Below are 13,969 nucleotides of genomic sequence, written 5' to 3'. Positions count from 1 at the left end.
AAAATAGTTCGCCCACAAGTCCCGAACTTCATCGATTTCATCTTGTGAATATGCCATTTTGTCTTGAAAAACCTGAAAATCATGCACATGACGACGTCTTATATAATACCACAAATACTAAAACAGCTGAAGCTCAATAATGGGATTTTATGGTAGTAAAACTTGGCAAGGCGACAACAAGCAGGCCATCATAGGCTATCATAGTTACTGTTGATCAGGCAAGGGGGTAAACATTACTTGAAAACATTATACAAGAGTTTTAAAATTTCGGGTAATCGACCTCATCGATAGCTTTCGTCGGTCTGAACGAGTCACAATTTCCAGCATGTACCTCATTATGTAGTACGCGCATTCTGTATCACCTTCTTGACGAGCACACTAAAACAGCATGTCGGCAAATTAAAGCAACCATTTTTTGCTATTTAAACGTAATAAAACAAGTAGACATCTGATATAGTAATGAACTTACATTAATTTTCAGCCATTGCGGTGTTTGAGAACTCTTTCTTGCCCCACCGTTGTAGCCGTACACTCGTATAGCTCTATATAAGGTTTCCAATAAATAATTGTCGCGAATATAGTTCGAAATGGACATTCAAATAACATTGTGCATGCATAATAACTATCAAGTTCAACTTACGTATTAATGTAGGTTCTTAACTTTGAAGGCACTGAATTTCCCGTTGAATCAAACCAAAGTACTTGATTACGATCAACAACGTCAAATACAAGGAGCATCCAATGATCCCTGTGAATAATTTGTAATTTATTACATAATAATCAATAATCAAACTGTTGATACATTTTTTAATACGAGGCGGTAAGGCTGAGTACTTACTTAGCACCATATGGAGCGAAGTAAATTTTTTTTTCAAGGCTTGCATCCTTGTAGAGATAAGTGTTATTGCATCATCTTGAGCATGGCCTAATAATGAAGTCACTTCTGGACATAAGAACCCATACGTTTTGATGTCACAGACGCTAAACAAGTACCTATAACAATAAACATACAAGTATAACCAAAATTGTAAGATAAAATCAATGACCAATGTCAAACTAAATATATGAGATGCAATTTTAAATCCGGAGTCATTACATACCCAAGAAAAGTCTGAATGACTGGAAGGGAAAGCTTCTCCATGTTCAATAGTGCAAGAATGTCGCCTTGGCTAGGCGCAGCGTTCGCTTAGATCCTAAGACATCCTCGGTCAAGTAGACATCAGTTACTTGAGTATCGCCCATCATACTGACTACCTTGGACATTAATCGTCTGGACTCAAATTTTTGGTCCAAAAGAGTTTTCAAGTTGTTGTTTGATCTTGCCACTGACTGATCAATTGTTCTACTCTTACCACTTTCTACCTTTTTTGACTTAGGACTCTCAATTGTCTTTCGCTTTTTGCATTTTGAGTTTTTGTCCGACTTTGCCTCTGTCTCGCCTCACGTTTCTTCCGAGATTCCCCTAAGAAAAATGGAGAAGCTATAATTACCACTTTCATATCTTTGAAATACTTATGCAATTTTCAATTAAGTATGACTTTCATACCTGGCAGCGCAAAGTGATTAAATTCTTCGGCCAAAGAAGAAATGAACCAATTGCATCACCAACAAGAGCAAAATCATCGGTTAGTACGGTAATGGTATGTCGTCCATATCTTCCATGATAACGTAAACGCATACCCTTAAATTTTCTACTCCAATTGGTTTACCGTGACATACGATGCCTTCTCGGTGGTCTTGAATACTCGTCCATTTGCCACCTTCTTCAAGTCGATTATCTTGCACAGATAGCTCGCACTCAAATCCCCGAGGAACAATAATGATAAACAAATGAGCATTACTACAATATTAACTACTCTAAGCAAAAAGTGCGGGTGACTTGTTTCTTATTTATTTACCTTCTCAGGTATATCATCAAATGATGGGGCAGGATTATCAAGAAATTTATCGGGCATACTTTGTTATCAATGTACTCGACCTCATCATCTTTTTCATTATGGACGGAGTAATCGATATTCTCGTTACTCTTTCTCCCATCATTTCCATTTTCTTATAAATATCGGCCTGTACTTTTTCAGTGATCTGCTTGGTCAGCTTCTCTAGAAACTCCGGCGATAATCCTCCCTCACTTTTTGCTGCTGCAGGCTTTCTGGGGCATGTGCCAAAGTATTGCTTATGCCCCACTCGACCCCCAACACCTCTTACATGACCATAATGCTCAGCAGTTCCAAGTACCTTAGTTAATTCATCAACCTTCCCACTCGGTACAAATTCCTTTTTCTTGACCATTTCCTTCACCAGTTTCTGATTGGAAGTTATGAGCCACAACAAATTTAATTTCAGGCAATATATATAACATTAATAAATCAACTATAGTCAGAAAGTGTGACACTCACATATTCTTCAACTTTTTTTTTAGTCTCCGGATTTAGACATTCACCATCTTTCCCTATTCTTCCCTCTATCCACAAGTCACCCCGTTTTATCACAGTTGGGGTTTCATCAGATAATTCTCCCGACTCATCGTTGCCCGCTTCTTCTTTTTCCTTTTCTTTCTCTTTCAATTTTGCTTCCAATTTCTGCCTTGTTTTCCGATAACCCCCACGAGACATTCTGTGGGGGTACTTGTTCTTCTTCTGCCTATCAGAAGCTGCCGTCCTGATAGCCTGCAAAAAATATGTTACTTAAAAGCATGATAGTTATTTTCAGAACAGAAATTAAAATATATACTGAATGGTGACTACTCACTAGAAATTCTTCAGTCAAGCGCGACTCCTTAAACCTCTGCCATACCTCAGTTTTTAAGTAAGGATATTTCTTTACCGGATCAGTCTCAACAGGCAACTTTCGACCTTTAGGGGGTTTTCTGAACACGTAAAGCGCAGTCAACTTTGCCTTAAAGTTGGTCCATGTAGTATTTGCAATGCTGATAACTTGCTTCAACTTTGTCTCTGGAATGTCAAAGATCGTCTACAAATAGAAAATTGGTAAATAACTTGTACAGTCAAAGTTTTTATAGCTACATATTTGTTAAGATACAGTCATTAGCAAGGACTTCTGATCTTACCAAAACATCTTCCCAAATCTTCACCTTAAGGTCCTCTTCAACATCCTTCCATGTTTTAATAGTGATTGGCACTTTCGCGCGTCCAAGTAGACCAACATAACTAGTATACTTAGCACCATTCTTTCCAATAGGCTCACCATCGTCATCAAAATCTACTGTCAGCTTTATACCTTGATCACGTAATAATGTCAACTCCTTCATAAGGACTACGCTCTTGCTTTTTCTCTTAGAAACTGAACTAGTAGATGGTAAAGAAGACATGATGACCTGCATCAACATTTATGGTAAAGGGAACAGAGGGGCATAAAATAATTAATAAAAACAAGCTAATATAATAGAGTACAGAATACATACAGTAATTATTGGGGAAACAATAAACAACAGTTAAGAATTTAGAGATTAAAATGCTGATGAAATTGTCTTAAGAATAGAACATAAGCAAGACTATTAATATTGATAGTAAAAGAAACAACCTACTGTTTTAATCCAAAGAATAATCAAGATTGCAGTTATGAGATAGTCTTTAAAAAAACATAAGTAGGTAAATTACAGATTGTAACAATAACTAGCTAATCGTCAACCCATAACCCTTCTTGATGATCATCTCGTAGATAAAAGTCATCTACGTCTTCAGTACTTGTAGAAGTAGGCAATCCAGAAGAAAAAGGGGGCAATTCGTCATCAACTTCATCCATGATTTCCTTACCCAGAAATTTCTTCTTACCATGAAGAACAACCGACCACTTTCCATTCGCTGGATCTGTAACATAAAAGATTTGTCTTGCCTGATTAGCCATAATGAATGGCTCTGATTTGTAGCCTTCACGTGAAAAATCAACCAGCGTGAAGCCCATTTCATCAACTCGAACACCCTTACTATGTTCAACCCACATACAACGAAAAACAGGTATCCTAAACTGAACATAGTCTAGCTCCCAAATTTCTTTAATGACACCAAAATATGGCTGAGCATCATAAGCAGGTCTACTATCTTTAGCACTAGCAACACTCATTGACATAGCCATCAAAGCTACCCCACTATTTTGCATAGTACTTCTATCATCTTGATCCTTAGTGTAAAACGAATACCCATTGATGTCATAACCTTGATAAGTTAACACATGCATCCCAGGTCCATGGGCTAACCACCTTACCTCATCGCTTACTTTCTCACGGTCGTTTATCAGCTCAATATCTACTTCATTTGTGAACCATTTTACGAATGACCGATTATGCTCCATGGTTAACCACCTTTCTCCTTTATCTGGATTTTCTGCACTTAGAAGGGTTTGATGCTTCTCTAAATATGGATGCACATCGACCATGTGTTGGAGAATATAAAAGTGTGCCTGAGCAAGGGTTTCTGGATTGACAGTGACTACATTTCTTCCCAGGGTACCTTGTCCCTCTATTCTTCCTTCATGTCGAGACGTTGGAAGCCCAATAGACTCAACATCGGACATGTAGTCATTGGCAAAGTCCAGCGCCTCTTCCGCCACATACCCTTGAATCATACATCCTTCTGGCCTGTTTTGGTTTCTTACATAGCCGGCTAAGGGTTTCATATATCGCTCAAATGGATACATATTTCTTAAAAAAACTGGTCCACAAATCTTAATTTCCCTCACTAAATGTACAATTAGGTGCTGCATTATATCGAAGAAGGAAGGAGGAAAAAACATCTCAAGTTGACACATAGTAGTAATAACATCTCGTTGTAAAGAATTCAATGTATCTGAGTCAACGACTTTGCTAAATATTGCATTGAAAAAATAGCAAAGTCTAATAATAGCTCCCGAACAGAGTAGGCGAACTCCACGAAGCGCTACTGGAAGCAATTGTTGCATTAAAGTGTGACAATCATGTGATTTCAAGCCTACAAGTTTTAACTCACAAAGACACAAGATTTTTATGTTGGATGAATAGCCTTGCATGTACCTTCACCCCATAAACATTCACGACACTTCTTTTTCAGTTCGTGACAAAGTAAAACAAGTCAGGGGTAAATAGGTTCTTGAACCTCTAAGTTGTGGTGCTAATTCTGGTCGTATCTTTTGAGCAACCATATCTTGTCTAGCTTTGAGACCATCTTTGGTTTTACCAAATGATGTTGAGGAGTGTGCCAATAATGCTATCACACACATTTTTCTCCACGTGCATGACATCAATACAATGTCTCACGGACAAATGTTTCCAATATGGTAAATCCCAAAATATAGACTTCTTTTTGTATAAGGTCCCATTATTTGTCCTCTTATATGGTTTACCAAAATTATTTTCAATGTTTTTGACTTTTTCATAAACCTCTTTCCCGCTTAAAATTTTTGGAGGGTTTCTAAGTTCTTGTTTCCCATTAAATGGCTTCATTTTTTTCCTATAAGGGTGTGAGCGGCGGAGCAATCTTCGGTTACACAGGTAAACATTCTTTCCACCATGAACTAAACGATCGAAATCGTATCCTCCTCACAAATCGGGCACGCTTTAGCACCTTTCACAAGATAACCCGATAGGTTGCCATAAGCCGGGAAATCATTAATGGTGCAAAATATCATGGCACGTAGATTAAACGTCTCACGACGATAAGCATCATATACCTCTACCCCTTCATCCCATAATAACTTCAAGTCATCAATCAAAGGTTCTAGGTAAACATCTATATCATTTCCAGGTTGCCTAGGCCCCGAAATCAGTAGTGACATCATTAGATATTTACGCTTCATGCATAACCAAGGAGGCAGATTATAAATTGTTAGCAAAACAGGCCATGTACTCCACTGACTACTTAGATTACCAAACGGATTCATACCATCAAGACATAGCCCAAGCCTTAAATTTCTATCCTCGGATCCAAATTCGAAACAAATGATCAATGGTTTTCCACTTTGTGTTGAATCGCCAGGATGGCGAATTTTGTCATCTGAAATTCTACCATCAGCGTGCCATGTTAAGTTCTTCGCATCTTTTAAATTTGAAAACATTCTTTTAAATCTAGGGATAATGGGAAGATACCACAAAACTTTAACAGGGACCCCTATATTTTTTTGGGAATTTTTTTGGCAACTTGTAACGTGAAGCACCACACTTTGGACATTTGTCTAAATCTTTATAATCTTTTTCGAAACAAAATGCGATCGTTACGACATGCATGTATCTTAACATAATCAACTCCCATTGGACACAAAATTTTCTTAGCATCATAGGTACGTCTAGGGAGTTCATTGCCATCGGGTAAAATCTTCCCCAACAATTCAAGCAAACTTGTGAAACTTTTATCACTCCATCCATTTTTCGCCTTTAAACTATATAATTTTAAAGTTGCAGATAGGCGTGTGAAACTTGAACCAGGATATACGGGTTTCATTGCATCACCAAACAGCCTATCAAACCTCTCAATTTCAGTTGGGTCTTCAGTGGATTGCTTTAAATCATTAATAAGATCGTCTACTCGATCGTAATTTTCATCAAAATCATCTCCCTCAAAGTTGCTATCATCCTCTAAATTACTACACATAGTAGGCAACACATCCTCCCCATGCCAAATCCACCTTGTATAACTTTTGTCAATACCATTACATAAGAGGTGACTTTTCAATTCTACAGCATCTACATACTCATTATTTCCACATTTAACACATGGACAAAAAATCTGTTCCACATTCTCTGCATTATTGATAGCATGACTAACAAAATCCTCTACCCCTTTCCTATATATAGGATCCAACCGATCAACCAACATCCATTCGCGATCCATATTCCTAATCTGCATAATTAACAATCCACCTTGGTTATTTTGAGGATTCACTGCAAAAGTATACGATATTATTGTACAGTTCGGGACGAGTAATTAAAAAATCAGTACCTAAACAGCTACATACTTAACATCGTCTACCCCATAACTAACAATCCACTAAAGACCCAAATACATACTGCAAGTATAATCAGGATCCCAAATTTGTTTCTTATTCTACCTTTCACTCACTCAACCTCCGTCCTGCCTCTACACCCAACAGAGTCTGTAGATTACTAACTAAACACAACAGTTGTAGACATAGTATAGAATAAAAAAAACAACCTAATTCACACTGTTACATTTGTTATTCGTTATTAAGCAAGCAAATCAAAATCTTACAATATTAACCAGGAATGCATGCAGTAAATAGGTATTAGGAAAAACCCCCAATTTGATTATCAAAACAACAATTTATTATGAGCCCATAATTCATTATTCAAACAAAACTGGAAATAGAACAAATAAAATAACACAATACAGTAAAACAATCAAATTAACCCTAAATTAAAAACATTAAGAAGAAAAATACCTAATCTGAGATGATGGTAAGACGATGATCTTGCCGCCGACAATACGCCTGATGATGGTTGCTGATGAAGACGATGAAGAATAATGACGGAGTGATCAATGAATGAATGAATATATGAATGAATGGAGAACGAAGGTGGAGTGATTAATTAGGTTAGGTTTTTATTATTAAGGAAACAAAATGACAGAATAAGCTAAGTAGGAGGTGCATGCGATGGGGGGATTAATTATATTAGATTAGGGGAATTTGTGGAGGCAGTTTTTTTGCGCGCAAAATGGAGATTGGGTTAACATCAGACTTATGTAAGGCCGATGTAATTGTCCACTAAATAGACATGGGTTCTATTAGAAACGACATGTCCATTAAGGTCAGAAATAATGGGCATGGGTTTAAAAACACACCCGATGTACATAGCTTTATATGAACATCGGTTTTTTGAAAAAATATGATGTGCATAATTATTACATCAGATTTTTAAAAAATCAGATGTCCACCCACTGATGTCCTTGACAGGTTTTGTAGTAGTGTTAGTCCATTTGACTCGTTGTGTGAACCATTTCTCCTTGTTAATTTGTCCTTGTGACTCGTTGTGTTAACAAATTTTCCTTGTTTATTAGTCCATGTGACTCGTTGTGTAAACCATTTATCCTTTTCTTTGTGACTCGTTGTGTAAACCATTTATCCTTGTTCTTTAGTCCTTGTGACTCATTTTGTGAACCAGTTGTCCTTGTTCATTAGTCCATGTGACTTGTTGTGTGAACCCTTTCTCCTTGTTCATTAGTCCTTGTGACTCGTTGTGTGAACAAATTTTCCTTGTTTATTAGTCCTTGTGACTCGTTGTGTAAACCATTTATCCTTGTCTTTGTGACTCGTTATGTAAACCATTTATCCTTGTTCTTTAGTCCTTGTGATTCGTTGTGTGGACCACTTGTCCTTGTTCATTAGTCCTTGTGACTCGTTGTGTGAACCGCTTGTCCTTGTTCATTAGTCCTTGTGACTCGTTGTGTGAACCAGTTGTCCATGTTCATTAGTCTATGTGACTCGTTGTGTGAACCCTTTCACCTTGTTCATTAGCCCTTGTGACTCGTTGTGTTACCAAATTTTCCTTGTTCATTAGTCCATGTGACTCGTTGTGTAAACCATTTATCCTTGTCTTTGTGACTCGTTGTGTAAACCACTTATCCTTGTACTTTAGTCCTTGTGACTTGTTGTGTGAACCGCTTGTCCTTGTTCATTAGTCCTTGTGACTCGTTGTGTAAACCATTTATCCTTGTCTTTGTGACTCATTGTGTAAAACATTTGTCCTTGTTCTTTAGTCCATGTTACTCGTTGTGTCAACCCTTTCTCCTTGTTCATTAGTCCATATGACTCGTTGTGTGAACCATTTCTCCTTGTTCATTAGTTCTTGTGACTCGTTGTGTGAACAAATTTTTCTTGTTTGTTAGTCCTTGTGACTCTTTGTGTAAACCATTTATCCTTGTCTTTGTGACTCATTGTGTAAACCATTTATCCTTGTTGTTTAGTCCTTGTGACTCGTTGTGTGAACCACTTGTCCTTGTTCATTAGTCCTTGTGACTCGTTGTGTGAACCAATTGTCCTTGTTCATTAGTCAATGTGACTCATTGTGTGAACCCTTTCTCCTTGTTCATTAGTACATTTGACTCGTTGTGTGAACCATTTCTCCTTGTTAATTTGTCCTTGTGACTCGTTGTGTTAACAAATTTTCCTTGTTTATTAGTCCATGTGACTCGTTGTGTAAACCATTTATCCTTTTCTTTGTGACTCGTTGTGTAAACCATTTATCCTTGTTCTTTAGTCCTTGTGACTCATTTTGTGAACCAGTTGTCCTTGTTCATTAGTCCATGTGACTTGTTGTGTGAACCCTTTCTCTTTGTTCATTAGTCCATGTGACTCGTTGTGTGAACCCTTTCTCTTTGTTCATTAGTCCATATGACTCGTTGTGTGAACCATTTCTCCTTGTTCATTAGTCCTTGTGACTCGTTGTGTGAACAAATTTTCCTTGTTTATTAGTCCTTGTGACTCGTTGTGTAAACCATTTATCCTTGTCTTTGTGACTCGTTATGTAAACCATTTATCCTTGTTCTTTAGTCCTTGTGATTCGTTGTGTGGACCGCTTGCCCTTGTTCATTAGTCCTTATGACTCGTTGTGTGAACCGCTTGTCCTTGTTCATTAGTCCTTGTGACTCGTTGTGTGAACCAGTTGTCCATGTTCATTAGTCTATGTGACTCGTTGTGTGAACCCTTTCACCTTGTTCATTAGCCCTTGTGACTCGTTGTGTTAACAAATTTTCCTTGTTCATTAGTCCATGTGACTCGTTGTGTAAACCATTTATCCTTGTCTTTGTGACTCGTTGTGTAAACCATTTATCCTTGTACTTTAGTCCTTGTGACTTGTTGTGTGAACCGCTTGTCCTTGTTCATTAGTCCTTGTGACTCGTTGTGTAAACCATTTATCCTTGTCTTTGTGACTCATTGTGTAAAACATTTGTCCTTGTTCTTTAGTCCATGTTACTCGTTGTGTCAACCCTTTCTCCTTGTTCATTAGTCCATATGACTCGTTGTGTGAACCATTTCTCCTTGTTCATTAGTTCTTGTGACTCGTTGTGTGAACAAATTTTTCTTGTTTGTTAGTCCTTGTGATTATTTGTGTAAACCATTTATCCTTGTCTTTGTGACTCATTGTGTAAACCATTTATCCTTGTTGTTTAGTCCTTCTGACTCGTTGTGTGAACCACTTGTCCTTGTTCATTAGTCCTTGTGACTCGTTGTGTGAACCAATTGTCCTTGTTCATTAGTCAATGTGACTCATTGTGTGAACCCTTTCTCCTTGTTCATTAGTCCATTTGACTCGTTGTGTGAACCATTTCTCCTTGTTAATTAGTCCTTGTGACTCTTTGTGTTAACAAATTTTCCTTGTTTATTAGTCCATGTGACTCGTTGTGTAAACCATTTATCCTTTTCTTTGTGACTCGTTGTGTAAACCATTTATCCTTGTTCTTTAGTCCTTGTGACTCATTTTGTGAACCAGTTGTCCTTGTTCATTAGTCCATGTGACTTGTTGTGTGAACCCTTTCTCTTTGTTCATTAGTCCATGTGACTCGTTGTGTGAACCCTTTCTCTTTGTTCATTAGTCCATATGACTCGTTGTGTGAACCATTTCTCCTTGTTCATTAGTCCTTGTGACTCGTTGTGTGAACAAATTTTCCTTGTTTATTAGTCCTTGTGACTCGTTGTGTAAACCATTTATCCTTGTCTTTGTGACTCGTTATGTAAACCATTTATCCTTGTTCTTTAGTCCTTGTGATTCGTTGTGTGGACCGCTTGTCCTTGTTCATTAGTCCTTGTGACTCGTTGTGTGAACCGCTTGTCCTTGTTCAATAGTCCTTGTGACTCGTTGTGTGAACCAGTTGTCCATGTTCATTAGTCTATGTGACTCGTTGTGTGAACCCTTTCACCTTGTTCATTAGCCCTTGTGACTCGTTGTGTTAACAAATTTTCCTTGTTCATTAGTCCATGTGACTCGTTGTGTAAACCATTTATCCTTGTCTTTGTGACTCGTTGTGTAAACCATTTATCCTTGTTCTTTAGTCCTTGTGACTTGTTGTGTGAACCGCTTGTCCTTGTTCATTAGTCCTTGTGACTCGTTGTGTGAACCAGTTGTCCTTGTTCATTAGTCCATGTGACTCGTTGTGTGAACCCTTTCACCTTGTTCATTAGTCCATGTGACTCGTTGTGTGAACCATTTCTCCTTGTTCATTAGTCTTTGTGACTCGTTGTGTGAACAAACTTTCCTTGTTTATTAGTCCTTGTGACTCGTTGTGTAAACCATTTATCCTTGTTCTTTAGTCCTTGTGACTCGTTGTGTGGACCGCTTGTCCTTGTTCATTAGTCCTTGTGACTCGTTGTGTGAACAAATTTTCCTTGTTTTTTAGTCCTTGTGACTCGTTTTGTAAACCATTTATCCTTGTCTTTATGACTCGTTGTGTAAACCATTTATCCTTGTTCTTTAGTCCTTGTGACTCGTTGTGTGGACCGCTTGTCCTTGTTCATTAGTCCTTGTGACTCGTTGTGTGAATCGCTTGTCCTTGTTCATTAGTCCTTGTGACTCTTTCTGTGAACCAGTTGTCCTTGTTCATTATTCCATGTGACTCGTTGTGTGAACCCTTTCTCCTTGTTCATTAGTCCTTGTGACTCGTTGTGTGAACAATTTGTCCTTGTTCATTAGTCCTTGTGACACGTTGTGTGAACCATTTTTCCTTGTTTTCGTTGTGCGAACCATTTCTCCTTGTTCATTAGTCCTTGTGACTCGTTGTGTAAACCATTTATCCTTGTCTTTGTGACTCGTTGTGTAAAGCATTTGTCCGTGTTCTTTAGTCCTTGTGACTCGTTGTGTGAACCATTTGTCCTTGTTCATTAGTCCTTGTGACTCGTTGTGTGAACCAGTTGTCCTTGTTCATTAGTCCATGTTACTCGTTGTGTCAACCCTTTCTCCTTGTTCATTAGTCCAAATAACTCGTTGTGTGAACCATTTCTCCTTGTTCATTAGTTCTTGTGACTCGTTGTGTGAAAAAAAATTTCTTGTTTGTTAGTCCTTGTGACTCTTTGTGTAGACCATTTATCCTTGTCTTTGTGACTCATTGTGTAAACCATTTATCCTTGTTCTTTAGTCCTTCTGACTCGTTGTGTGACCGCTTGTCCTTGTTCATTAGTCCTTGTGACTCGTTGTGTGAACCAATTGTCCTTGTTCATTAGTCAATGTGACTCATTGTGTGAACCCTTTCTCCTTGTTCATTAGTCCATTTGACTCGTTGTGTGAACCATTTCTCCTTGTTAATTAGATCTTGTGACTCTTTGTGTTAACAAATTTTCCTTGTTTATTAGTCCATGTGACTCGTTGTGTAAACCATTTATCCTTGTCTTTGTGACTCGTTGTGTAAACCATTTATCCTTGTTCTTTAGTCCTTGTGACTCATTGTGTGAACCAGTTGTCCTTGTTCATTAGTCCATGTGACTCGTTGTGTGAACCCTTTCTCCTTGTTCATTAGTCCATGTGACTTGTTGTGTGAACCATTTCTCCTTGTTCATTAGTCCTTGTGACTCGTTGTGTGAACAAATTTTCCTTGTTTATTAGTCCTTGTGACTCGTTGTGTAAACCATTTATCCTTGTCTTTGTGACTCGTTGTGTAAACCATTTATACTTGTTCTTTAGTCCTTGTCACTCGTTGTGTGAACCGCTTGTCCTTGTTCATTAGTTCTTGTGACTCGTTTTGTGAACCGCTTGTCCTTGTTCATTAGTCCTTGTGACTCGTTGTGTGAACCAGTTGTCCTTGTTCATTAGTCCATGTGACTCGTTGTGTGAACCCTTTCTCCTTGTTTATTAGTCCTTGTGACTCGTTGTGTGAACAATTTGTCCTTGTTCATTAGTCCTTGTGACTCGTTGTGTGAATAATTTTTCCTTGTTTTTGTTGTGTGAACTATTTGTCCTTGTTCATTAGTCCTTGCGACTCGTTGTGTACACCATTTATCCTTGTCGTTGTGACTCGTTGTGTAAACCATTTATCCTTGTTCTTTAGTCCTTGTGACTCATTATGTGAACCAGTTGTCCTTGTTCATTAGTCCATGTGACTCATTGTGTGAACCCTTTCTCCTTGTTCATTAGTCCATGTGACTCGTTGTGTGAACCATTTCTTCTTGTTCATTAGTCCTTGTGACTCGTTGTGTGAACAAATTTTCCTTGTTTATTAGTCCTTGTAACTCGTTGTGTAAACCATTTATCCTTGTCTTTGTGACTCGTTGTGTAAACCATTTATCCCTGTTCTTTAGTCCTTGTGACTCGTTGTGTGGACCGCTTGTCCTTGTTCATTAGTCCTTGTGACTCGTTGTGTGAACCGCTTGTCCTTGTTCATTAGTCCTTGTGACTCGTTGTGTGAACTAGTTGTCCTTGTTCATTAGTCCATGTGACTCGTTGTGTGAACCCTTTCTCCTTGTTCATTAGCCCTTGTGACTCGTTGTGTTAACAAATTTTCCTTGTTCATTAGTCCATGTGACTCGTTGTGTAAACCATTTATCCTTGTCTTTGTGACTCATTGTGTAAACCATTTATCCTTGTTCTTTAGTCCTTGTGACTCGTTGTGTGAACCGCTTGTCCTTGTTCATTAGTCCTTGTGAGTTGTGACTCGTTGTGTGAACCAGTTGTCCTTGTTCATTAGTCCATGTGACTCGTTGTGTGAACCCTTTCTCCTTGTTCCTTAGTCCATGTGACTCGTTGTGTGAACCATTTCTCCTTGTTCATTAGTCCTTGTGACTAGAGATGGCAACAGATCCTGGACCCTATCCAGATCCGCGGATCCGGACCCTGATGCGTAGGATATGGATCCTAATTTTCCGGACCCCGTGGATATGGGTTGGATATGGATCCACTTATTTGAAAATGGATCTGGATATGGATCTGGAAAATTTGGATCCTTCGGATATGGGTCGGATATGGATCCAACGTTGGTGTAGTGGATATGGATCTGGATCCTATCGGACCCTATCCAAATCCGGTCCATTGTCATCCCTA

At 38.3% G+C, this 13,969-nt stretch overlaps 2 protein-coding genes and 1 long non-coding RNA gene across 3 annotated transcripts; all 3 read right to left on the bottom strand.

The window, feature by feature from the left end:
- Window positions 1-300: 300 nt before the first annotated feature.
- On the bottom strand, window positions 301-803 carry LOC141598504 (uncharacterized). The gene is made up of 3 exons (XR_012523563.1): window positions 641-803; window positions 470-542; window positions 301-378 (listed from the first exon to the last, which is right to left on the bottom strand). It is a non-coding gene; the product is annotated as an uncharacterized LOC141598504 (long non-coding RNA).
- A 1,503-nt stretch (window positions 804-2,306) lies between these two features.
- On the bottom strand, window positions 2,307-7,586 carry LOC141598502 (uncharacterized). The gene is made up of 4 exons (XM_074418190.1): window positions 7,387-7,586; window positions 3,068-3,334; window positions 2,749-2,970; window positions 2,307-2,666 (listed from the first exon to the last, which is right to left on the bottom strand). The coding sequence occupies exons 2-4, from the start codon at window positions 3,326-3,328 to the stop codon at window positions 2,367-2,369; spliced, it is 783 nt and encodes a 260-aa protein (XP_074274291.1). The 5' UTR covers window positions 3,329-3,334; window positions 7,387-7,586; the 3' UTR covers window positions 2,307-2,366.
- LOC141602226 (uncharacterized) lies at window positions 3,637-5,434 on the bottom strand. The gene is made up of 2 exons (XM_074422530.1): window positions 5,169-5,434; window positions 3,637-4,819 (listed from the first exon to the last, which is right to left on the bottom strand). Exons 1-2 carry the CDS (start codon window positions 5,432-5,434, stop codon window positions 3,637-3,639), a joined length of 1,449 nt encoding a protein of 482 aa, XP_074278631.1.
- Window positions 7,587-13,969: the final 6,383 nt, after the last annotated feature.

The sequence above is a fragment of the Silene latifolia genome, chromosome 9 (genome assembly GCF_048544455.1).
Source record: "Silene latifolia isolate original U9 population chromosome 9, ASM4854445v1, whole genome shotgun sequence".
In the NCBI taxonomy this organism is placed as follows: domain Eukaryota; kingdom Viridiplantae; phylum Streptophyta; class Magnoliopsida; order Caryophyllales; family Caryophyllaceae; genus Silene; species Silene latifolia.
This window is presented reverse-complemented; position numbering and strand designations above follow the sequence as displayed.

Bases quoted from the DNA above. Each gene is read 5' to 3' on its own strand.
- LOC141598502 (XM_074418190.1), bottom strand. From the start codon at position 3,328: ATGTCTTCTTTACCATCTACTAGTTCAGTTTCTAAGAGAAAAAGCAAG. The intron at 2,971-3,067 runs GTAAGATCAGAA...TTCTATTTGTAG, and splicing joins AGATTTGGGAAGATGTTTTG to ACGATCTTTGACATTCCAGA. The intron at 2,667-2,748 runs GTGAGTAGTCAC...TATTTTTTGCAG, and splicing joins GCTTGACTGAAGAATTTCTA to GCTATCAGGACGGCAGCTTC.
- LOC141602226 (XM_074422530.1), bottom strand. From the start codon at position 5,434: ATGAAGCCATTTAATGGGAAACAAGAACTTAGAAACCCTCCAAAAATT. The intron at 4,820-5,168 runs GTAAAACCAAAG...TGCAATATTTAG, and splicing joins ACACTCCTCAACATCATTTG to CAAAGTCGTTGACTCAGATA.